Here is a 25,529-nt window from a genome sequence, read left to right as displayed (position 1 = left end):
AGGTCATTCCCGGCTGTCCACTGTGGCTGCCATGACATCCTCTTGTACCCACATTTATCTGCAGCCTTGTAAACCGTCAGCTTCCAAGGATCGCCTGATCCCTTTACTGGGATATTAGTGTCTTTGGGCTGGTAGACCTTTTTGGCTGGTCATTAATGGGCTTCTCCTTTTCCTCCAAAGTACTGGTATTCCCCACAATATGCTTGTGGGCCTCAGCATGTTCTACTTCTTGCTGTTCCAAGCATTTTTTAGGAAGGGCTGGCCAACTCTGAGAGCTGGGGCTACGGACAACCTCATTGCCTTTGTTAGGGGAAGAGGCACCAGAAGAGAAGGAATCCTTCTGAGCACTTCAGAAAGAGACTTGCATTTCCTTTCTCCTCCCCAGCTCTCAGTGATCTCCCATCTTACTCACTGCTCCCTCCCCCCTCCTCCCCTCTCCTGTCCCTCCCATTAGTTATGTGTCATCTTCCCCATGTTCCTCTGTTAGGGGAAGAGTGAGACAGTGTGAATTCTGTTTAATCTACCTCTTACATTTTGATAGTATACAAATAAGGAGTTAATAGTTAATGAGTCTTACTGGCCAAGCCTAGGGAAATTAATTTATGCTACAAAAAGCACTAAGGAACTCATACCGTCTTTGTTTTCCCCCAAAAAACAAACAAAAAGCTAAAGGATGGAGTTGTAGAATAATTTGTTGATTATCATTAAAAGCTATAGTAGAGAAAGGTCCCTTTTGAATTTAGGAGGGTAAGATAGTGTTGAGGTCCAAGAGATTTTGACCCCTCAAGGACCAGAGTATAGGATGGGGTCATCTGGAATGAATTTACAAACTCTAACAATCTTTAAGTTGAATTGGCAAAAGTTTATTATTACTCTTTTCACTGGGCAAGGATTCTTAAGGAACCTGCAACTTAACAAGAATGATGTTAAAGCTTAAATGGGAAAAGTAGTAGATTATGTGCCAAGTATGCTAATTAGGTGATAACTTACAACTGCGTCATTCACTACTGGAAACTGGGGAGGGGATTCCTAAGGGGGTATATTTTTGGTCTGTTATGTCTGTGACAAGATAGCTTGAGGAGTTGATGTCTGTAATTTGACCCTTGGATTGTACACGATAACTGTGGGAATCAGTACACGATAGTACAACGGAAGATTTACAAGATAATGCAATGGAAATTCTATAGAGGTCACCTTGTTCTTGTAACAGGGAGAGATGGTTTGCCTCAATGGACCTACTTATGAGTCATTGCCAAAGATAGGGTGTTTGGGATGTAGGGAAACTGCCAAAGAGAGTGTTTCTGGGGCCAGGGAGAAATTGGAGTCCAAGCACAAGCACCCTGTCATTCCTCCCCACACTTTGTCAGAACAGATGTTTTAAGGGCTCAGATCTCTGAGTGTTCATTCACCTTTTTGAGGCAATGTGGAATAGTGGATGGATTATTTGGCTTGGAGTTGAGATGAACTGGGTTCAAAACCTGCCTTTGACCTTTATTAACCATATGTCTGTGGGTAAGTCACTTAATCTCCTTAGTTTCTTCAGATTGAGATAAAAATATTTGTAGTGCCCATCCATCTCATGGGGTTGTTTGTGAGTCTTAAACGGAATAATATGGACAGAAGCATTTTGGGAACTGTAAAGCATTTTGTGATGTGCAAATATCAGTTCTTAATCCCTTAAAAGAACCACTGTTTAATGGTCAAGCAGGTTCATATGGCTAGCTGTTCATCAAGTCTCACCCAGGCATTTCAGCAATATTTGTTGAAGCAATCCCTCTGGAGGTTTTTTTACTTTAATGTTGGGCTCTGAACTGATTGGAAAAAGGAAACAGACCCCCCCCCCCCCGGGGCTGTGGGTCTTACAAGTAGTCTGACTTAAGAGGGAGGCAGACATGCTGACCTATCTCCTTAAGGTCCCCTCCTCCAAGGACCTTTGAGATTGAATTGTGCCATAGTTTGAAGGGCACTCCTTCATGGCTTGTCATTTACTGATTTTTAGCATGTCTTCATTTCCTCTCTTTACGACTTCCCTTATTTCTGTGTAGGAGAATGGTGGTTTACTGTTTCTCACGTGTTCAGGTTATCGTTGAACTCACGTGCTCCAGGCTGAGAGTTATGGTGCTGCTACACATTCTCTGTCTGTTTTCCCCCAGAACTACAATGGCGTCTCTGATGTCGAACTGAGAGTGGCTTTGCCAGATGCTACCACAGTGACGGTCCGAGTTAAAAAGAACAGCACCACAGACCAGGTGTATCAGGTAAATGGAGCTCATGCTGTTACCGAGATCAGTCCAAGGACACCTGTGACCGTCCTTGGGGATGTAAGAATGGGACTGTTGTGCAGAACCCACCTTGTTAGTGGCAGGAGCTTTATCTCTGACATTGTCTGGGGGACCACACTTGTTCTGTGCCTATACTGTGGACAAGAGGCGGCAACAAATATGCACTTTTACAGACTGTCTTTTGCTTTCTTTCACTGTTTCTCCTGCAAGGACCTTGTTTTCTGAGACCCCCAGCTTACAGCCAGCCTTGGAAAAGAGGGGGAAGGAATACACATTTATAAAGTGCCTGCTCTGTTCCAATTCTAGTGCTAAGCACTTTAGAAATATTATCTGATGTGATCCTCCCAACAACTCTGGGAGGGCAGTACCATTATCTCCCTTTTACAGTTGAGAAAACTGAGGCAAACAGGTGATGAAGTGACTTGCTCAGGGCCACACAGCTAGTACGAGTCAGGTCTTCCAGACTCTAGGCCCGTCACTTTGAGCACTATGGCGCCCCTGCCATTTGTACCTGAGTCCTGGACTTAGTGTGCCAGCTCGGTGGTGTTACGGATTCCACCCTTACCCCCACCCCAGCTAGAAATGCACGTGAACGGTGTGAGTGAATGTTCAAGTGAGTGGGGAGAGGCAGTGTGTGTGATGTGCAACATCCTCCCCCTTAGCCTTCTGCTCAGATTCAGGTTGACTGAGAAGGAGGCCTGCCCCTAGCATTTCGCCGTTTTCATGAGGAGCTTGATGATGATTTCTTAGGGAACTTACCTGTGACTTTGGCCAGGCTGGCTGGGGTGAGGGAGCTGGGGGACTCTGTGACACCTAGAAAACCAAGAAAGCAGTTTTAGTAGCACAATCATCATTGCCAAAAGGTGCTTTGTGTTGAATGGCTAAAATTTTGTGCTTGTGTTCACACAAAGCTTAACTCTGTGACCTCAGTGTTTAGGAATTAATTTTTTCCAGCTGTGAATTTTTGTATTGGCCAGAGGGCTTTCCCTACCCCCACTCTAAGCATTGCCAGATTGAGTTTCCCTCATGTTGACCTGTCCTTCCACTTGTGCTTTAGGCTATCGCAGCAAAGGTTGGCATGGACAGCACGACCGTGAATTACTTTGCCTTGTTTGAGGTGATTAATCACTCCTTTGGTAAGTACCAGCAACTGCTTTGAAGTATTTTACTTTGGGATTCAAAACTTTTAGTAAATTGTCAGGTTGGAATAACCTACTGGGGCAGGGGGTGGGGTGGAGTGGGGGGGGTGGGACCCTAAAGTAAAGGAAATCTCATCATTTGGAATCCTCTTTGTCAGGCATGTAGACCTTGAGGCTTAGTCATTCAGCAGCAGCTTCAGAAGTGTTAGGTCACTGCTGCTACCTTCCTCTTTCAAAATACAGATTATTCTACAGCATCTTAGGGCAGATGCCTGATTTCTTTCTGGCACAGTTACATGCTGTCTGCTGTTCCTGAGTGAATTAGGCACAGTTTTGGACATTGTGTCTACCTTTAGTTTTTTTCTCCAAACTAAAATTTTAAATCTTTGTTCTTCTATGGGAATAGTCCTGAGAAGAAGTAAATTTTTAAATTTAATTAGGATTCTAAATGCTTTTTCCACAAAGTTTAATTGGGATGGGGGAGGGGGGACTTTTTCAGCAGTGGAGGAATCAACACTCTTGATTCCTAAACTCCCTCCTAAGAAGTTCTTGAGAAGTTCAGGCATTCAGAAACATTCTTCCAGTGGGTAATAAGGTATGATGGGATGGGGAAGAGGGGTTCCCAGTAACTCATTGGAAAGGAAGTCAGAGGATTCACTCTTACATGACGTTGATCTCTTACTAAGCATGGTCCTGTTCTGTGTCAGCACTGAAATTGCGGGAATGAGGATAGGAAGAGCATGGATGGTGTTGGTTGATTAGATCCTTCATCCTTCAGTTACATAGGCCCGTGGAGGCCATCCCCAGTCATCCTGATCTGTATCTGGCTGCTGGACCCAGACGGCTCTGGAGGAGAGAAAGTTGAGGCTGGTGACTTTGGCAGCCCTCCCTCACTGAAATCCAATTCACTTGCAAATCATGGCATCACCTTCCCTATCTTCGAGAACAAAGGACAAACAACAAATAGGCCTGTGGTCTAGTCTCAGAGCTAGAACAAGTTTATTTTCCGCCTGCTATTTTGTTCTCTTTCTGTCCCTAGATCAGTTTGACCTATTGAACTTCTTATAGAGACACATGTGAATAAGATTACAAGGAAGTTGATAGCTCATGGATTAATTATTTGCATTATTAGAAAGGAAGACAGAATCATTTGATGAAGACTCCCAAGGGGTGGAGTCAGGGTGGTATGAGATGAAGCATTTTAGCTTAGCTCTCTGAACACGCCTGTTTGACAAAGATCTCGAAAATGCATCAGACTGAATTCTGATCGGAAGCTTCACTATTCTAGCCAAGTGCAGCTTTTGAGGTGGACAGAAGGGTCCGTGATCAGTGTGGGGAGGGAGGGGATGGTGGGCATGACTAATTTAGCAGCAGTAGGTAGCATTCTAGTGCCCAGAGACTGAAAGAAGGGTGAGGCAGGGCACCACGACAGGAAGAGGTCCCAAGAGGTACTAAGTCTATACCCCAAAGAGATCAAAGAAAGAAGAAAAGGACCCATATGTACAAGAAATACTTGTAGTATCTCTGTGGTGGCAAAGATTCAGAAACTGAAGGGATGCCTATCAATTGGGGAACGGCCAAACAAGTTACAGTAAATGAATGTGATGGAATACTATTGTGCTGTAAGAAATGATGAAGGGGATAACTTCAGAGAAACCTGGGAAGGCTTGTATAAATTGATGCAAAATTCAGTGAGCTGAAACAGAAGAACAATTTATACAATAACAACAATATTGTAAAGATAATCAGCTTTTCAAAACTTAGTAACTCTGATCAACGCAATGTTCAACCACAATTCCAGGGGACTCATAATGAAACATTCTGCTGTTCTCCAGATAGAGAATTGATGGACCCCAAGTGCATATTAAAGGATCTTTTTTTTCTTTTCTCTTTCTTTCTTTTGTCTTCATTTTTTTTTCCTTTTCTTTCTTTTTTTTGGACATGACTGATGTAGGAATTTGTGTGTGGTTATACATATTTGTAATGGGTTTTGCTTTTGTTACCTTCTAAATATGAGTAGGGCGGAGGGAAGAAGGAAGGAGAGAATTTGGAACTGAAAATAAAACAAACTGAATTGAAAGGGGAAAAAGAAAAGACTCCCAAAGGGGGCACCAGGATACTTGGATTCTAATCCCAACCTTGCCTTTGTCCTATAGGCAAATTACTTTTCTTCTCCAGATTTTGCTTTTTTTATGTTGTCAGATAGAAAGGGTTTAACTTCATTCTTTATCTTTTGATGAAGGCAGATCACGAGGAGGAATTTTCTTGGCTATTCTTTAGAAAGACACTGTAGGAACTAAAAGTGGTTTTTGCAGTTCCTGCTTATATACTATTAGGCATGGGAATTAGCAATTCTCAGAAGATATGTAATTTTGAAGAGTGCATTTTAGGATTCACTTTGGTAGAGAACTTTTCACCCATCTGTAGTGAAAATAACTTGTTGAGAATTGAAACCTGAGAGTTTGAAAATACTTAGCTGTATGAAGGAAAGCCTTTTTAAAATATGTTCTGTAGACAGCAGCTGGGATGTAATTGACCAAAGAGTCGGTCAGATATTTTAGCTGGAGAGGAATTGGAGGCAGCTATTGCTATTGGCATGTTAACTTAATTAGCATGTCACCTGTTGATCAGGTGACAGAGAAAGGAATGCCAGTCAGTTTGTGAAGAGTTGAAAGGATGAGAGAGACAGATTTGTCTAGGCAAATGCTTATTTATGCTCTTGAAGTGCTGGTAGTCTAATCCCATTTGGGTAATAGCTTGCCATTCCCAATTTGGTCTGTGCAGTCTGAATCAGGAAAATTTATATCTTTTCCCCCTGGTTCTATGAGCTTCGTGTTTTTTCTCTACCTTGTAGTACGTAAGCTGGCTCCCAATGAATTCCCTCACAAGCTCTATGTCCAGAACTACACATCAGCTGTGCCAGGCACCTGCCTGACTATCCGAAAATGGCTCTTTACTACAGAAGAGGAGGTTCTTCTGAATGATAACGACCTCGCAGTTACCTACTTCTTCCATCAGGTGGGTACACTGGCCTTCTTGCCTGGCTCAGACTTTCTTTTCGTTTGTAATTGGTAGATAATAATTTCAGTCTTTTGGCTAGTTGACAGCCTGTTTATCACAATTGGCAAATGACAAAGGATAGCTAATGCTAGGCTCTAAGTTCAGAGGGCCAGAACCATGGCTTATCTACATTTTAGATCTCCTCCATCAACTGACCTAGTGCTTTGCACATCTGCACACCTTAGGTATTTAATAAATGTTGTGGGATGAGTGAATTTATTTAGTGACACTTTGCATGATAGAATAGGATTTCAGGTCAGTCTCAGTAGGTTAGAGTAATTAATATCAACTGTGTGGGGAAAGAATGGATGAAAACATCTTGTGAAAAAGACTTTTAGGCTTAGTTGACTACAAGTTCATGGAGTCAGCAGTGTGATGTTGCAGAAACAAAACCAATTTTGATTTTTGATTTTTGGCTATATTAATAGACTTTTAGTGTCTAGAATCCAATCTAATAAATATTTATTAAGCACCTGCTATGTGCCAGGAACTATGCTAAGCGTTGGAGATATAATAAAAAGAAAGTCCCTTCCCTCAAAGAACTTCAAAATCTAATGGGAGAGGGGGAAACAATACAGTAAGGAGGCAGGGGAGAAACCGGGGGGGACCAGGGGCATCTTGTTCCGTGGAGTAGAGACCAGGCAGAGCAAGAGGTGAAGAGTGTGAATTTTCTGCCCTCTCTAAAGGAAAGCATTGGGAGGAGCTTGGTATTCTGCCTTCCAAGCTGTTGAATCACAGGAGAGAAGAAGCTGAGGGAGGGAGAGTCATAAGGCTTCCATTAGCAGCATGATGGTGAGATTAGAAGTGATGAGCTTATCCTGGGAGGGGCATCTTGTTTGTGGAGTTAAGACCAGCTCCATCAGGCAGAGCAGCAGATGCAGAGATTCCACTGATCACCTTTATTTTGGGAGCCTCATTTAAGATTGTCAGGGACATTTGGCCTGCAATATCCAATAGGCAATTGGTAATAAAGACTGAAGCTTGGCATCTATGCCTTTATTAAAATCTTTGATAAAAGTGTTAAGAAGTACAGGGTTAAACATAGGTAATGTGACACCCTGAATGCCAGGCAAAAATGTTTGAAGTCTCCTTGATAAGCAGTTGAAAGGCTTTGAACAGAAGTGTGACATAACCAGATTTGTTCACAAAGAAGATTATTTTGGCAACAGTAGCAAGGTAGGTTTGGATGGGGAAGCAAGTCTTTTGCTGAAAGACTTTTTACGAGGCTATTATAGCAGTCCGGATAGGTACCCAGATGATAAAGCCCTGGACTAAGGTTGTACCAGCGGGAGCAGAGAGGGGGCAGTAAGATGCTATTGTGAGTTGATAAGACTTAGTAGCTGACAGTTTATCACCAGTTAGGGAGAGGAAAGCGTTGAAGCTGTGATCCCCAGGTCTCAAAAGTGGGGACTAAAATGAGATGCGGTGCTGTTGACATTGACGTGATGAATGAAGTTATGATGAAGAGTAGACCTGTTGAGGGAGATTAATTAATAAAGTGCCTGTTTGGACATGTTGAATTTTACTCGGGGTGCTGGTAGGCAGGTAGGCATCTGGATGCCTTTTGGATTTGAATCTGGAGCACAAAAGAGAGATATCTCAGAGATAAATACAGAGTTGAGTTGTCTGCATAGAGGTTGTGGTTGATGTCACAGAACAAGATTATTAAGAGAGTAGAAATAGAAAAGAGAAGGCAGGCAAAGACAGACTCTCGGAGAACACCTTAACTAAATGTTTGGGAAGAGGAAATGAGGACTAGGGCGGGGGGAGATGAAAAAGGAATAGTTCAGAGGGAAAGGCGAAAGCTAGAAGAATGGTGACTCAGTTTCCTCAAATGTAAGATAAGAGGAATAGGTTAAGATGGTCTCTATGGTCCTTTCTTTATGGTCTGTTATTCAGTGATCCTATGACTGGTCCCCAAAAAGTATAGACTAACTAGTAGGGATGGGGCGTGGTCACCAGTGTTGAAAGCTGCAGAGATGTCAAGGAGAATGAGGGCTGATGAGTTTTTTATTTGGTTGACTGTGAAGCTACTGTTAATTTTAGAGTGGTTTCAGAACAGTGGTAGAGTTGGAACCATATTGTTTGGAGTTGGGAAGGTGGGTAGAGAAAAAGTAGAGAAGACTTTTCTAAGGAGCGTAGCAAGGGAGGAGAGATGGGGTGGCAGTGGAATAGACTATCTGGATAGTCACAGGAAGGCTTTAAAAATATTTGGGAGGAGTTTGGTATTCTGCCTTCCAAGCCTTCTAATGAGAAGAGAGAAGAGGCTGAGGGAGGTTAGTCATAAGGCTTCCATTAGCAGCATGCTGGTGAGATTGTCACAGGATGGCTTTAAAAATATTTGGGAGACCTGAGCATGTGTGAAGGCAATTGGAAAAGAGTCAGAGAAAAGAAATTCTGAAAGTGCATGTGAGAGAGAAAGGTGGCTGCCAGGCTAGGTTCTTGGAGGAGGATGGAGATAATAGGTTTACAGTTGCAGGTTCTTAAGGGTTAGCCTTTGCAATAGAATACCTTTTCTTTTTTGACTGGAAGGAAAAGAAGAAAATGGGTGATGATACTAAAAACATTTAAGGAATGAAGGCAGACAGCTAAGAACTTTTGTCTGGATCTTTTCAGTGAAGTAGGAGTGCAGTTACTTGCAATAAAAGAGAAAAAAGATCTGGGACATTCAGTCTGGGGAATGAGATGAGTTGATAGGATAGAATAAAAGTATTGTGCATCAGCAAGTCCCCAGCTGATGTTATACACCATTGCTTTTTAGTGCGTGAAATCAGCTTAATTTTGCAACTTTCTCCTGCTAAGTCCTGGAGAGTTAAGAGAGAAGTCATGTGGCAGGGGTTACCTAGGGATATATGGATTCACAGGTTTAAAACGGTGGAAGATCAGTGGGGATAAGGTAATTAGCCAGAAAAACAGTGGCAAAGCAAGAGGTCAAGATTGAATGTACTGGCAAGCAAAACTAGAATAAGAAAGGTGGATTTGATAAATATTAGGTCAGTGGACTGAAGGCACTTGGGGATGGACTTTCAAGATATCTGTGAAAATAGAAAAGATTACTGATGGTATTAATACCAAAATAAAATTAAATGAAAAGACATTTGCAGCTGTTAACCCATATGACTACTTTCTCATCCATATAAATTTTGTGAGAATGGTCTAGTCACATATGGAGGGCTTCCTTGATGAAGACATGAGAGAGAAGAAGCAGGCTTTCATAGCCAGTTTTCTATAGTAGACCAGTTTTTAGTCTCACAGTTGACTAAGTAGTGTAGAGATATAAGATACTACTATAACTATCGTTTGATTACAGAAAAGTATTTGATTTACTAAATCTAAAATACAGTATTAAAGACTGTTCTCCATCAAGGTGTCCTTCATATATATATATATAAAAAGACAATGTAAGATGTAATTTTAAAGATCGTTTAATTGTCAATGTTACAAACAAAGTATAAATCAGGGAGAGACAGGCTTGGTAAAAATGTTTTTCATTGTTATTGAGGATATCTTGCACAGTGTCAAAAAGAAAGAGGAATTCATTCTCAACAGCGAGATATTGCAGATGCTCCTTTGTGAATAACAGAGTACTAGAATACTGCAGATCTCTTTAATGAAACCCGAAGCCGTGCCGTTTCAGCGATCCCAAGCTCTTCTCTGACGTAGAAGCTTATGTTTTCAGCGTCAGTATTTGCTCAGTGATACCGTAAGGTTGTGCGATGCAACACTATGGTTCCAGAAGAATCAAAATTACAGGTGACCAAGAGGTAAAAGAAGTAGACGTGATGGTTGTTAGCAGGTGGCAGCATATTGCCACCAGTGGTGTGAGCCAGAACAGAACTGGAAAAGCAGGTGGGGGATACAGCAAGAGAGAGCAACACCGTGGATAATCCTGGGTGTTGTGTGCACAGCCATTTGTACCAACAAAGTATTAAAGATTTAGAGGGTCGGTGGTCTGTGGAGGATTTCTGGGTAAACATGGACATAGATCAGAAAAGTGGAAAAGGCTGGTTTTGATGAGGGGCCATTTGCATCAGGACCATATTCCTGGCTCATCTGTCCACTGAAGTAGAAGAACAAAGCCTTTTGCAGCTGGGGAGTGGTGGGGAGATAGATACAATGCTCAGTTTCTGCAGTTAAGTTTACAATCTCTAAAGGCAGCATGACAGGGTAGAGAGCCAGACTCTTAATCAGGGGACCTGGGTTCAGGTTTGGTCTCTGTGTCAGCCTGGTTCTGTGAACTTGGGCAAGTCACTTAACTTCTGAGTGACCCAGGCAGCTCTCTACAACTGAAAGGCACAAAGATGCTGATCTGCTTGGTAGAGGAAGTACCTACATTGATATTTCAGAGGCCAGATAAATTTTTTTTAAAAAATCTTATAGGAGTGAATTTATATGTTAGGAGGTAGCCATGATGTCATGGACAGAGTATTGGACTTAGAGTCATAAGACCTGAATTTGCATTCTAATACTTAGTAACAGTAAAACCAGAGGCAAGTCATATGATTTGTGAGCTTCAGTTTCTTCCGTCTATGAAATGACCTTATACAGTTGTTTTGGAAGAAGAAAACTTGATAAAGCTTTAAAAGTGCAATAGAAATGTGTTTATTTTGTATGTGATTATCTGCAGGCATGTTGTTTCCTCCCAGTAGACTGTTAAGTTCCTTGTTTCTTTCTTGTCTTGGCATTTGCATCAACTAACATGGTACCTTGCGTTTTAATAGGTGCTTAATAATATGTTTGCTGAATTTAATTATTATTTCATACACATAGATAAATAAAATGCAGATTAGAATGTGATAAATATATGAGGAGCATAGAGTTCTAGGGCAGCATATAATGAAGAGATCACTGCGAGGTGAGCTGGGCCTTGAAGACTGGGTATGATGTTGATAGATGGAGATAATGGGGAAGGAGGGGCGTGTTCCTTAGAAGGTGAGTAATAGCTCAGCCTGCCTGAAGCTTAGACAATGTGATGGAGGGTGGTGTGAGATAAAGCTGGAGAAATGGGCTGGGGCCAGATGACGGACGGTCTTGAGTGTTAGGCTAAGAAGTTGAGAGTTTTTATCTAGTAGCTGGTGATTGTTGAATCAGTGTACCTAGCAGTCTTTCATGAAGCAAATAATGGTCAGAATGAATAGAATAACTCTGGAAATTAATCTGTTCCTCCAGTTTTCTAAAGACCTAATGTTAACAATCATTTTTCCTTCCCTCTCTTTTTTGCTTATGTTTGGATATTAGGCTGTTGATGACGTGAAAAAAGGTTATATCAAAGCAGAGGAAAAATCATACCAGTTGCAGAAGCTGTGTGAACAGAGGAAGATGGTTATGGTAGGTTTGTGTTCCCCTTAAATCTGGGGTTGAACTTCCCTCATGGCAAAAAAACCCCCCTCACCCCAGCGCATTTGCAGGGGAGTAATGCAGTCCTGGTGACACAGCTCAAACAAGGGGGTTGGGAGCTGGGTTTCTGCCTTGACCCTGCTCCTCATCTGTTGTAAGATTTGGGGTAGTTCATTGACCCCCCCTCAGTGTGCTTGAGTTGTCCCTCTGCACAGTAGAGATATTCAGACTGCCAGGAAAAAGTAAGCTTTGTATAAGTGACGCTTCCTGTTCCAAAAATCTCTTCTTATGCATCGTAATAGGGTCCTTCCAGTCAGGTGGTATGGTTTTATGACACTTTCCTAAAACTTAATGCATAAGGGGATGGCCAAAAACCTCGAGAGGACTGCTCACATCCTTGCCAGGGTTTGCATTAAAATACGTGTTTGGGGGGCAGCTAGGTGGCGCAGTGAATAGAGCTCTGGCCTTGGAGTCGGAAGGACCTGAGTTCAAATCCAGCCTCAGACACTTAACACTTACTAGCTGTGTGACCTTGGGCAAGTCACTTAACCCCGATTGCCTCACCAAAAAGCAAAAAAAAAAAAAATACATGTTTGCTTTCCTGTCCCCTTCCAGTTCTCTGAGTTGGACTGAATTTCAGTTTCTGTTGAAGGTAGAATGCAGGAGGGGCAGCTGGGGGGCGCAGTGGATAGAGCACTGGCCCCAGAGTCAGGAGGACCTGAGTTCAAATTCGGCCTCAGACACATGCCACTCACTAGCTGTGTGACTCTGGGCAAGTCACTTAACCCCAATTGCCTCACCACCAGCACCACCAACAAAAAGGAAGGTGGAATGTGGGATAGTGCTCTGCTTCCTGACTTGCACTCAGAGACTGAAATCACATCTAGACGGTATCTGTGCATGCTGGGCTTTTCCATGACTCCGTGTTCTTTTGCAGAGCTGACAGACCAGGGATTTCCATGTCAGTCTGTGAGTTAGATGGGGGGAATGTGCTTAGTGGGCACCTTTTAATACCTGGTTTGACCCTCGGCAAGTTGTTTGGGGAATTTACATTCCTCCAAAGTGCACCTTGTCGTGCTCACCAGAAGCGTTCTGCTCTGTTAAGCCCAGAGTCCCTGCTTTAATAATTCCTCTAATTCTGTATTTGCCTACCTTGATGAATATTGAACACTCTTGAAACGACCCTTACTATACTTTTCACCTTGAGGAAAGTGCTTTGTAAGTCGTGTGAGTTGCTATTATTGTTTTGTTTGATAGGGGCACCTGTTTAAATAGTGTTTAAGGCAAAGAATGTCATTCTCAGTGCCTTAGGCTAACGCTCTCATAACCATGTGTTGTAAATGTACATCTATGACTCTTAACCTGGATATGGTTGTAAACAAAGTCCCACTTTTGTTGTGTGGGAACTTTGGGTTTGTCTCATTTCTAAACCTCTTATCCGTTGACCAAACCCACATCTCTTCCCTCTCTAACTTTAATGAAAAATCACATGCCATCAATTTCAGGTCATTCTCTCCCTATCCTCAAACATGTACCCCGTAAAAGAGAGATTCAGATCAATATGATTGGGATCACTGGCCTTAAACTGACCCCCTGAGACTTCCCCTTGCCTCCTCACCCAGCTCAGGGTGATCTTGGTTTTCATCTAGGTTATGGTCTAAAATGTCTTCCTAAGTCCTATTACTTCCTAAAGGGTTGTTGCTGGTGATAACTCACCTTTCATTGAGCACTTTGAGGTTGAACAGTCGTTTTCCTTACAATAGCCCTCTGAGGTAGGGCATACAAGGATTAATTAGCTTTGTCCTTTTGCAGATGAGGAGGTTATGGGCCCTTCTGTGGTCACACAACTGGGACGAATCCAAAGGGACTTTGGCCTCGGGTCTTTCCGGACTCTAGGGCTGTCCCTGTTTGTACTGAGCATTTCTCAGTGACAAAAGAAGGCAGGAAGAACCAGCTTTAAGGCTCCAAAAATGCTCTGAGAATTGTAGAAATCTTACCAAAGCATTTTTCTAGCTGAATCCGCTTTTGATTCAGCCCATGGAGAGCTTCCGATGAACATGCTGAGAGGCTGAATCTCTTTCTCCCTAGATTCAAGGCTCAGCTGTGTCTGTGGGTACCAGAGGAGGGTGGGGGGTGGGGAAGAGAGTGGAAGCCAGAGCCAATGCTGGGTGGGAGGGTGTGGGATCCTCCCGGGCCCTTTGCTCCCGGGGCTGCTTCTGCCCTCTAAGGCTGCCTTTATGATTAATTTTTGCTTTTTTTTTTTAACCTGCATGGAAATGTTAAGGGAGGGGAGGGAGCACATTAGGTGATTTGCCTAGGGCTCTCTTATTGTTTAGTGGAAACCCTGGTGGCATCTGTTGTCTCTGGTACCGTTTGTTGGCCTCAAAGTCCAGCAGGAATTTCCTCCTACCGTTCTAGAGTTGTTGTTTCCTTTTTTCCCCTCGAGCTGCCAGCTTCACAGGACATTCCACTCTAGTTGCCAGCCTAGTGAACTTAAAAGGGGTGTGTGTGTGTTGGGGGGGTGCTTTTATCTTTGGCTCTCTGTTAACATCCCCCCATATTCCCTGTCTCCTTGATGACGTGTGATTGAGAGTGTGAAGGCTCAAGGCTATTGGAATGTTTCCTGGAGGCCTCTTATGGAGTTCAGGACAGAATCCATAAGCCATTCTTCAGGATTTTCATACAGCGCTCCTTACCTTCCTCTGCAAACTCAAAGGGCATGGGAAACACCTGAGGTTAGGATCCATAGGCCCTCCTTAACTAGAGGAGACCTGCCCTGATTCATGAGTGGCACCACGTGTGAATCCCAAGAAGCCCAGGGTAGTAGGCAGTGCTGGAGTCAGGAGCTGTGTGACTGGGGTCAGATCTTTTTACCTCTGCACCTCAGTGAGGCTTAAGTGAGAGGGCTTTGTCCTGTGTGAACCTTAAAAAGTGCTGTCTGAATGTCAGTGATCGTTACTGTCTATTGCAATCCATTAAATTTTAATCCCAAGTATTTTTAGGAAATTCCTGTAGAGAAGACCTTTACCACCTACCTCCTTGGGATGAGACTGCTACCTTCCCTGAGGCAGAAGGAAAGGGGAGAGAGGCGGCCAAGCTCTCTTTCCTGGGTCCCCTTAATAAAGGGGTATCTAGATTCCTGTGGGTCTGGGCTCTGTGAAAGGAAGGCACAGGAATGAATGATGTGAGGGCTTCTGCTGTCCTCCCTCCTGCCCCTTCTGAGCAGTGAGAGAGGCGGTCGTTTCTCCCCTCCTTTAAGAGGTGGAGATGCAGAGGCAGGTCTCTGGGTGCTGGAGGGGTGGGGCATTCTTCCCCCCCCCCCCATAACCTTTTCTGTCTCTTGTGCTTTTCTTTCTTCCTAGCTTCTCTGTAGGAAGTTGACTTCCTAGTGATACCGCTTTCCTCCTTCCTTTCCCCAGTACCTCAACATGCTTAGGACCTGTGAGGGCTACAATGAGATTATCTTCCCCCACTGTTCCTGTGACTCTAGGCGGAAGGGACATGTCATCACAGCCATCAGCATCACGCACTTTAAGCTACATGCCTGCACGGAAGAAGGGCAGCTTGAGGTGAGAGCCATGCCAAAGGCCGGGGGAAATGAGGGGAGACATCACTAGCGAGACTTCCACGAGAGTGAAGACGTATGTTTGGTATGGACTTGATGCCAAAGCCATTGGCCATACGTTGAGCCCTTCTCCTTGGAAGAGAAGCGAAGCACAACCGTGTGGCTGGGCCTGGCGAGCTGGCAGTAGAGCTCTGTTGCTTCCCATCTTCGTTGTCCAGCTGCTGTTCTGTTCTTCCTTCCTGGCCCGCCCTGGCCTTGCACTTCTCCATCCCTTCTGCCCTTGCTGCTGACCCAGACCCCGTCCAGCTCCCATCCTCAGCCCTCCCTTGATGTTTTGCTCTCTGATGTTCAGAACCAGGTAATAGCCTTTGAGTGGGATGAGATGCAGCGATGGGACACTGACGAAGAGGGAATGGCTTTCTGTTTTGAATATGCGCGAGGAGAGAAGAAGCCTCGATGGGTTAAAATCTTCACACCCTATGTGAGTGGTCACATGGGTTGCATGTTTTGGAAAAGCTCAATGGACATAAAGCTGAGAGTCAGCCAGCTGAGGAGCACAGTGGGAATACTCTTGTCTTCTGCACCTGTCTGGGGCGCAGAACCCCAGGCTGGTCCTTCAGAGTCAAGCTCCCCTTGTCCCTCTGGCCCCGAAAAGGTGGTAGATGGAGCCATGTCCTCTTTTCAGTCAGCCACAAGGAGGAGCCAGAGAGCTGGGGATGAGCTGGGGAGGGCTTCCCATTGGCTGCTCTCCACCTGTGTGCCCCCTTTATCCTTGTCCTAAGGGAGTTGGGGGAAGGGTGGACCCTGGGAGGGGGCCTGGCAGTGAAGGGGTGGTGAGTGCGGCTGCTTCTCTTTCAGTTCAATTACATGCACGAGTGCTTCGAGAGGGTGTTCTGCGAACTCAAGTGGAGGAAAGAGGTAACTCAGAGCTCTGCTCATTGGTCTTTGCTTCTTTGAACAGAGGATGTTGGGCCAGTGGCCTGGCTCCCTGCAGTTGCCTCCTCCTTTCCTTCCCACTGCTCTTCCCGCCCCCCCCCCCATGAGTCTCCATTGCAGACAACACACAGCCCAGGAAAGTATTCCAAGAGACACTTTGGTATGTGCTGGGTGGGAATCGGGCTAAGCCAGCAAGCAGTGGCTGTTGAGAGCCTGTGCTGTCTTGTCTTTTTTTCTGATCTCTTCTCTCCTCCCTCTGCCCCCTACCTCCCAGTATGGCAGGCCTGAATCAGGACCCTGGGCCCACAAGAGCTGGCTCTGGGACGTGGCTCTGAGCAGGGCACTGATCGGGAACAGAGTCTTGGTCAAGATTTTCTGCCCTCGTGGGTGGGCAGGTGCTTTGCTGCCTCTCTCACGGTCCTTATCTGAGCCGGTGCTGGGCATCATCTCCTAGGAAGCTGCTTTTGTAGCTGGCCACTTACTCTTCAGAAAGAACGTAAAGGGTTTTAGGAAGGACAGCTCAGCCTATGGAATGAAAAGAGGCATTTTGATGTAACAAAAGAGGCCGTCTGGAGATGTCAGCCCTAGCCCTGGGTCTGGGCATTTATGTGGATGGCATGGGGAGGAGATATGCTCTGCTGCCCCCCCTCAAATGTTACCTGCACAGCTTCTGTGTCTCGGGTTTTCCACACTGGAAATGTGTGTGGGGCTCCCAAGGCTCCCTCATAACCAGGCTTTTTTTTTTTCTCTTTTTTCCTTTCAGAACATTTTCCAGATGGCCAGGTCACAGCAGAGGGATATGGCCACCTAGCCCCACCCCCTCATTCCCTCCCCTCTTCCCCCTTCATATGTTCTTTCTCCCCCCCTTCCACTCCCTATGTCAGAGTAACCATTAACACTTACAAAAGAGGAGAAAAAGGAAAAAAAAAGTCATTGTATTAAAAAAGCCCTAAACTGAATATTAGTAATCCCCTTTGTGAATTTCATGTCTGGAATTGAGCTGGTAGAAAACATAGGATGGTCAGCACCAGAAGCCAACCAAGTGGTCACCTGGAAAGCCAATGCGCCCCGCCCAGCCGCTAGAGGGGTCTTTGTCTTTTGCCCAGGCCTCCCACCAACAGACTCTCCTTGGACTCTATTTTTAAAACTGGAACTATGGACTCCATCCATTTGCACTGTTCAAACGTATATATGTATGTATGTAAAAAGAATTATATATATATACACAAATTAGCTGCACGTATATACATATATATTTCTTTTTAAATTTCATATTGACGGCAGTACCTTTTTTAGCTTACATTTTTACACACCTTTCACCAGGTTTCATTACTCTTATCTCTCTCTCGTTCTTTTTTTTCCTTTGAAACAAACTTTTAAAAAAAAAAAAAGAAAAAAATTACAGGGAAAATACCTCTCCTCATGAAGGACTTGAAAAGTTTACAACCTGCTTGGGTTTTTATTCTCCCTTTATTTGTGTTGGGTGCGGATTCTGGCTAGAGGTTGACATGGAGCCTCAAAGGCAAGAAGCGTGGTTCCTTTTGCTTTCCAGGAGGCTGGAGGGCAGAGATGCTGGGGAGAGGAAAAGATTCTTGTCTGGCAGGGGTAGTGTGCTTAACCAGAAGACTTGGTCAAGGCTGCCTCTTGGCTCTGAGAAAGATGCCCAGCTTCCATATCCTTCTCGTTCCTCACCTTTCCCCAGCCCTGTTCCACTTCACGCCTCTGCTTCTCTGAGGAGCTCTCCCAGGCTTCACCAGTGTCCTGGGGTTAAGCAGTACAGATGTGGGGTGGGCACTGGAGATTGTTCTGTGTGTGGTCCATTTCCTCCAGAAAACCCAGACGTGCCTTGTGGTGGTCATGTTCCTCTGTCCACCCCTCAGAATCACTTTCTCCAGAACTAGTGATAAGGAATGGTTCTAGACCTGACAGCTTTGGACATGAAACTTGGCTTTGTATGGAGGAAGAAAAGGGAAGTCATACCCTGTGTATATATAAGCACTTCACCCAACTAGAACACCGTCATGGGTTTTAAAATAGCTTCATAGGGCGGCAGTGTTAGGGGGAGGGATTTGTTCGTGGTTTTATGAATAATTGAGATCCTTGGCCCTTTGCTCTGCTAACTAACCCCAACCTTCACCATGGAGATCAGTTGAGATCCAAGGCAGGAGCTCTATCAGAAATGGTGGATGACTGGAATTGAGAGACACAGTGAAAAGGGGAACCTTTTCCACCCACAGAGCCTGTTGTTCTGACTTGTTAGACCTTTGAGACAAGCTAGCTGCTTTTAAAGGGGCTCTGTGTGGGCTACATTAAAAACACTAGGATAGGGTAGCATGGGGTGCTACTGTTAACACACTTCTCAGTCTCTCTCCTCCTCCTAAAAAAACAAACTCTGAAGTCATGAGGGTGGCTTGGTCAGCTTTATGGAAAGTAAGTCTAAATTGAGGCTCCTAGTCTCTCTTGAGCAGGGCTTGCCAAGGGTTTGAAATTTATTTTTTTGTGATCTGTATCTCAAAACCAGAAATATATTTGCAGAAAGTTGTGAGTCTACTTTTCTTCCTCTCTTTCCCACCCTGTCTTCCTGGCATCTGCCCACCTGGTGATTTGGGTCTGCATAGAACGCCTCTCCATCACTGCTAACTCAGGTGGACTGGGAATCAGACTTTGCAGAGCTCAAGAATGTGCTGAAAGTTTAAAGTTGCAGGAAGTGAATCCACATTTGAAGGCTTTTATACAAGATTGTCTTTTTCATTTTGGTTTTTAACCAACTTAGGACTGAGCCAAAAGCTTTGGAAAGAGAATATGCTGGCCTCCTCCTCCAAGCCACTAGGGGGTTTTTGGCCAGAGTTTTGTTCACATTTCAAGATGATTGAAACCTGCCCCTCTCTGTCGTGGGGAGGGACAGACCAACCAGAGAATCCTCGAATGGCAGAATTGCTGGCTGCAGAATAGTGAGAGAGACATAGTTAATGTCATTTGGATTTGTCTGCCCTCTTTGCATGGTAATATAAAGACAACATTGGGGAGGAAGTGTGAGGTATCCATGCCTTCCAGATAATGTACTCTTGATTTTCTTTTCAGTTTCCCCTCTGTATGAGTTCCCCCCATCTCTACAGTATGCTGCAGCTGCCATAGTCCCTTCCTGACACTGTATGTTTATCCCTTTATGCTTGGGCATTCAGGGAATGGAGCCCTAGGGAAAGATGCCAGGAAGGCTGGATGTGATGGTCTGTGGGCAGTCCCCTCTTGAAGCTGCGTCATGAACAAAGCATCCCATTTGCAGTGGAGAGGAAGAGACCTTGTCTGCTGTGCTGACCTTTCCCCCTCTCACTGTACCTCAGGTTTCTGGTGGCAAAGGTCAGCGTGGCCCCAGGATCCTGTAGGTTAGGAAAATGAGCCCATCTCTCCACGAGCCCGTGTTAGGCCTGACATCCTCCCTCTCATTTGTAGTTCCCTCTGCTTTCCGTCTTGAGGGTGGCACAGCCTATATGTACCCCAACTAGAGCCAGCAGGGTCTTCCCGGTCCCCTCCCACTTCCTCCCACTCTGTTTGGCTCCCGAGTAGTTTTTGTTCTCTGAGACAAGTGCTGAGAGCTGTGGGGAAACAGAGGAAAAGAGCAGACCTCAGCACACTCCTGCACTTTAGGGAGGTGCCCTTTGGCCAGGCCTCCCGTCTCCCAAGGCCCATGATCTTTAGCTAGTCTCTGACTTTATTCTTTGCCTAAGCATCGGATGGTTTTTAATGGTCTCATGCTTTTCCTATCCTCACTCCTAAATCCCATAGGGAATTGGCTCAGCTACGGTACAGATCTAGGGGTGCTCGTGTTAGCTTCTTGGCCTGAGCTCTCATGGAGAAATTAGAATCAAAGGTCCAAAGCCCCAACCCTGGCCTACTTAAGTAACTTCTGTTGACTGCTCCAGGTGAGCCACTTACAGGCTTACCTTTTAGGTCCGATTCAGTATCTGGAACAGCAGGCTGAGGCCCTCAGAAGGGCTTTCTTTTTCTGTCCCATTCCCTGACTCCATCAGCCTAGGGGCCTGGCTCTTGGGCAGCATTTTTCCCCAAGGGTTCCCAGTCCTGGGTGACTTGTAGACCTGCTGTGGCTGCTCTTCTGTTCAGGAGATTGTCACACCCTAAGGCTGTGGGCTAGTTTGATTGTTAGCACGTGAGGGCCCTATGGTTGAATCTCATTATGCCCTCCTAGTATTCCTTTCCATGTTTAGTGGCACTTTATCTTGGGGATGAGGAAGATGTGGTGTGCATATAGGAAGAGGACATTTTTGACCTTAGTGGTGGGTGTTGGGGATATACTGAGCTCCCCTTTCCCTCCAGTCTTCCTGTACCACTTCCTCTGTCCCTCCACACCATCCTCTCCCGGATCCAGGCATGTCTTCAGGCCTCATTCATCCCAGGACAGCATTGGCTTGCTCTCCACAGTAATAATTTGGAATGCATGGACAGTTAGAACTATGGAAAGGAACCCTAAAAGGAGAGAGGGAGAATGTGGGGTGGGAAGTTTGGGGCCAACTGCTGACATGGAAACCAATGTTGTATCATGTTCCCCTTTTCCAGCTTAGGATCTGGTTTCAGCTCTCCCCAGGCCATGCACTCTTTTAATTTATTTGAGAGAAACTCTAATTGTATTTTCACTGCAGTATCTTGTATTTTTTATTTGTGATTTAAGAAATGTGAAGAGAAAACACACAATGGCTAACAGTGTTTCTTTCATTCCTTGTTCTAGAGCTAACCACTCTAAAATTGTTTGGTAATGTCACTTAGTGTAATTAATTGTAACATATTCTTTTAAATAAATTGATTTATTGATGAAAGTGCTCAGCCTTCTGCTGCTTCTTGGAGTTGGGATATGGGATAAAGAAGAACCTCAGTGAGGCAGCTAGGTGGCACAGTGGATAGAGCACCGGTCCTGGAAGTCAGGAGGACCCGAGTTCAAGTGTGGCTTAGACCAAACACTTGACAGTACTAGTTGTGTGACCCTGGGCAAATCACTTAACCCCAATTGCCTTAAAAAAACAAACCCTCAGAGCTCAAGGAATGGGCTGAGACCCTTTGTGACTCTCAGGTGCCTCTGATCAGGACCAACAGGGCAGCATTTTGAATGCTGTGGGCCATCTAAAATCCCTGCCTCATCTCCATTGGAATTCCCTTTGGAGAATTCGTTTTCCCCACTGGAATTTTCTAGAGCTAGTAGGAGAACTTATCTGTTCCAGGTTCCTGCCTATAGGCAGATCTATGTGGAAATCATGCCAGAAATTTAGTTTGAGATATCCAAAGATGGAAACATAAGAGAAGCAAGAGGGGAGGAGATTTAAGTGCGGAAGAAGGGTTTAGGGTTTGCTTCAGTCTCACACAATTTGGACCTAGGAGTGGCCCACAGTGAAGCAGTGGCGACCCCCCTCTCGTCATTGCCTAGGCATGCTTTCACACATACCCCCACTACCCCTTTCCATTTTCCAGTCAGCATTAGGAGTGGAGAGATTGTACGGGTGTAGTATTCCCTTTGGGATCTAACTTGAAAGGGGGTATGGCTTCTACTGTCTAGTGTTTTTAGCTATGTCATACTTTTCAAAGGACATTTGTTACTTAATATTCATGTCTTTTTTTTCTCTGCGGCTCTCTGGTCTTGTGGCCTAGTTACCAACCCGTTGGGGGCCCTGAAGCCTTTTCTCTAAGGGTGCCTTTTCATGCCAGGGGCCCCAGAATTGAGGCTGGACCTACCCAAAGCGACTAGACCTCAGTGACAGCTCAAGTTCATCCCCAGCCCAAAGGGCTTACGAGTAAAACAGCCATCCAGGGGCCTCCCCCTCACCACCACACCCTGTTTGTTTTTGCCGCTTAATTTAATGGGGAAAGGGATATTAGTTTCATGTTTTCTTCATGTTTGTGGAGGAGTAATCTTCTATATAGAAGAGAAATTCAGCATCATTTGTTTGAAATCTGATGAGTATTGTCATTCTGGGGAAGTGGGGCAGGGAGTGTTAATTTCAAAGATGGCCTCAACCACAAGAGGACCAAAGTGGACAGTGGCACATGGGAGTATCAAGGTTATAATTCCAGAGCTACAGTTGGATTCAAAATAGTCTCTGATAAGACAATTGGAATTGTTAAGGCCAGGAGAAGTCCCTCGGTCCAAAGTGCAAGTGATGCGAGTCCTAGTGGTCTAGGGAAAAGAATCTTGGGGCAGCTAGGTAGCATAGAGCGCCAGCCCTGGAATGAGAAAGACCTGAGTTCAAATCCAGCCTCAGACACTTACTAGCTGTGTGATCCTGGGCAAGTCACTTAACCCCAGTTACCTCCAAAAAAAAGAGGAAAAAATCTCAAGATCATTTTAGAGCTGGATGGATCCGAGTAGCCCTTGTACTCCTGCCGTCCTCCAAAAGACATACATATAACTCAGCCTCCATCATCTACCTGGAAATGTCCAGCGAGGGAGGAAGCCCCTGTGTCCTGAGGTCTCCCATTCAGTTTTTCAGCAGCTCTAAGTGTTAGGAGGTGATTCCTAAATTTGTCTCTGCAACATCCAATTTGCTCCTATTTATTCCCTCCAGTCCCGGACAATAACAATCCCTCTTCCTCACAATAGCCCTTCAAATACTTGAAGACAGCCATCCTGTCCTCTGAGCCTTTTCTTCACCTGGTTAAAATATCCTCGGTTCTTTATCATACATGGATCATACCAAGCTCTGCTACCAGAAGCCTGAATCAGGATGCAAAGGGAGGTTCTCTCTCCCTTACAGCCTTTCGATGCCTTTTCCTAAACTGTGGCCCCCAGGACTGAAGAGAAGACATGGGATGTGGTCCAATGAGGGCATGGGAAGGCTGTCAGGACTACTGGCTTATTCCTGGAAGCTCTGTCTCTCATTGTGACTTAGTTGTTGACTCATAGTTACCTTGTAGGCTGTTACAGTCAAGATTTTTGGTCTAATTATGTCTTCTCTGTTGTGGACTCCTAAAATCATTTTTTTGTACCCAAAAGTAAGAGTTTACATTTATTCCTATTATATTTCATCTTACTGGATTCAGCTGAGTGCCCAAACCTGTCGAGATTTTTTGGATTGTAATTCATCCTGTGTGTTAGCTATCCCTCCCAGCTTTGTACATTTGATCAATATGTCTTTTTTGACTGATAAAAATGTTATTCAGGAGAGAGCCATGCACAGATGGGGACCTCATTCCAGATTGACATCAACTCATTAATAACCCATTCAACCAATTCCAAATCATCTAATTGTGGCTAGTCCACATTTCTCCTTTTGCATGAGAAAAGCGTGAAATACTTTATCACACACTTGGCTGAAATCTAGGAAAACGATATCTGCAGCATTTTCCTGATACACCAGGTTTATAACCCTGTCCAAAAATGGAAATAAGGTTCATCTAGCATGCCCTGTCATCCCACCCCCCTTTTTTTGAGACAGTAGGAGTTAGGTGACTTGCCCAAGGTCACACAGCTAGCATCTGAGGCCAAGATTTGAACTTGGGTCCTCCTGCCTTCAGGGCAAGTGCTCTATACCACCTAGCTGCCCCTAGCATGACGTATTCTTGATGAAGCCATGCTTGCTCTGTGATCATTGCTTCCTTTTCTAGATTTTTACTAGTAATCTGGTTAATAATCTGTCCTAGAATCTTGCCAGTAATCAAAATCAAGCTCACTGGCCTATAAGGTACAGACTCTGTTCTCTTTTTTTTTTTTAATTGGGAAACATTTTCCTTTTTCCAGACCTGCAGTATTTCTCCCATTCTCTGACGTCTTTTCAAATATCAGATAACAAAACCCAGCAATCCTTCAGCTAGCCATTTAAGGATGTAGTTCATGTAGGCGCATTGATTTGAACTTATCAAGGGTGGCTAAGTGCTCTCTTACCATCTTTTTGTTTTGATTATCACCTCACCATTAGGTCCTTAGGAAAACTTACACATGATCATATAAAAAAATCTAAAGCCACATAATTTATCAATAGATGCAAAAAAAGCCTTTGACAAAGCACAACACTCATTGTGCTAAAAATATACGAAGCACAGGACTAGAAGAACTGTTCTTAAAACGATAAAAATGTCCATCTAGAATAAAAAACTAGTATTACATTCCACGGGAAACACTAGAAGCTTTCCTAATAAATTCAGAGTAATGCAAGAATATACTTCCTTTCTCCGAGATTATTTGACAGTGTTCTAGAAATGCTGATAAAACAGAGAGATCAAAAGCATAGAAATAAAGAGACAAAACCATTCCTGTTTGCTGGTAATGTGATGGTTCGCTTAGAAAATCAGCAAAGAAACTAAGGAAATCGCTTCAGTAAAGAAGCAGTGTACAAAATTAACTCACAAAAGCAACAGAATACGCATCAGAAGGAAATAAGAGAATGTGTATCAATAACATGATCAGGAGAAAACAATAAGTCTCAAACAAATAACTACAAAATGACACATTCCAGATACATTTACAAAGAGCAATTTAAATAATTGGAGACATACTCAGAGCTCATGGCTAGGCTGCACCAACGTAGTAAAAATGATTATACGACTTGATTTATCAATTTACAGATCTACCCAGGATCCATCCATACCTCCCCACCCTGGGTAACTCTTATTCGTGCCTTTTCACTAATTTGCTACAGGGGATTTACCCAACATCCTGCTGGCTTTCCTCAGTTTTTCCAAATCTTATAAAGACACCAGCGCAGCACATTGGCTATGCGCTGGGGCTTCCTTGTTCTTACCTTGTGACCAGCCCACCCCCATTTCCTTATTTGTTATTTGCTTCAGCCTTCCTAGCATGTGCCTCTCCAGTGCTCTCTGACACGGCCACACAACAGCATAGATGGATTATTGGTATTAAAAACATGGGCTTTTGTTTCTGTGAGAAGTTTGAGGTCATTAAAAGTTTTGCAATTTCTTAAAATAATCTGCCTGACTCTTTCCTTCTGTTTAATGGTCCATTTGTAGTGCTGGTCATACATGTGTGTGTATGTATGTGTATATGTATTAGTATATATATATACACACACATATATGTATGTATGTGTGTATGTATAGTTGTTTCTGTTTAGTTGTTTTCAGTCATGTCCGATTCTCCATGACCCCCATTTGGGGTTTTCTTGGCAAAGATACTGGAGTAGTTTGCCATTTCCTTCTCCAGCTTATGTGACAGATGAGGAAACTGAGGCAAACAGGGTGAAGTGACTTGCCCAG

The 25,529-nt window shown here is 44.3% G+C and overlaps 1 protein-coding gene across 2 annotated transcripts in view; it reads left to right on the top strand.

Annotated features, from left to right (window-relative positions):
- Window positions 1–21,148, top strand: part of SNX27 (sorting nexin 27) — a 73,724-nt gene extending 52,576 nt beyond the window's left edge. Inside the window, exons 5-12 of one of the 2 annotated variants that reach the window (XM_021005271.2) lie at window positions 2,154–2,258; window positions 3,340–3,418; window positions 6,276–6,439; window positions 11,720–11,809; window positions 15,238–15,387; window positions 15,736–15,864; window positions 16,242–16,301; window positions 18,938–21,148. In XM_021005271.2, coding sequence (XP_020860930.1) covers window positions 2,154–2,258; window positions 3,340–3,418; window positions 6,276–6,439; window positions 11,720–11,809; window positions 15,238–15,387; window positions 15,736–15,864; window positions 16,242–16,301; window positions 18,938–19,015 — 855 coding nt within the window. In that variant the 3' untranslated portion in view covers window positions 19,016–21,148. Of the gene's footprint in view, window positions 1–2,153; window positions 2,259–3,339; window positions 3,419–6,275; window positions 6,440–11,719; window positions 11,810–15,237; window positions 15,388–15,735; window positions 15,865–16,241; window positions 16,302–17,082 lie in introns of both variants that reach the window. The other variant, XM_021005267.2, reaches the window with a different exon arrangement.
- The last annotated feature ends 4,381 nt before the right edge of the window (window positions 21,149–25,529 follow it).

This window comes from Phascolarctos cinereus, unplaced genomic scaffold (assembly GCF_003287225.1).
Source record: "Phascolarctos cinereus isolate Bilbo 61053 unplaced genomic scaffold, phaCin_HiC Scaffold_5;HRSCAF=322, whole genome shotgun sequence".
Lineage (NCBI taxonomy): Eukaryota > Metazoa > Chordata > Mammalia > Diprotodontia > Phascolarctidae > Phascolarctos > Phascolarctos cinereus.
This window is presented reverse-complemented; position numbering and strand designations above follow the sequence as displayed.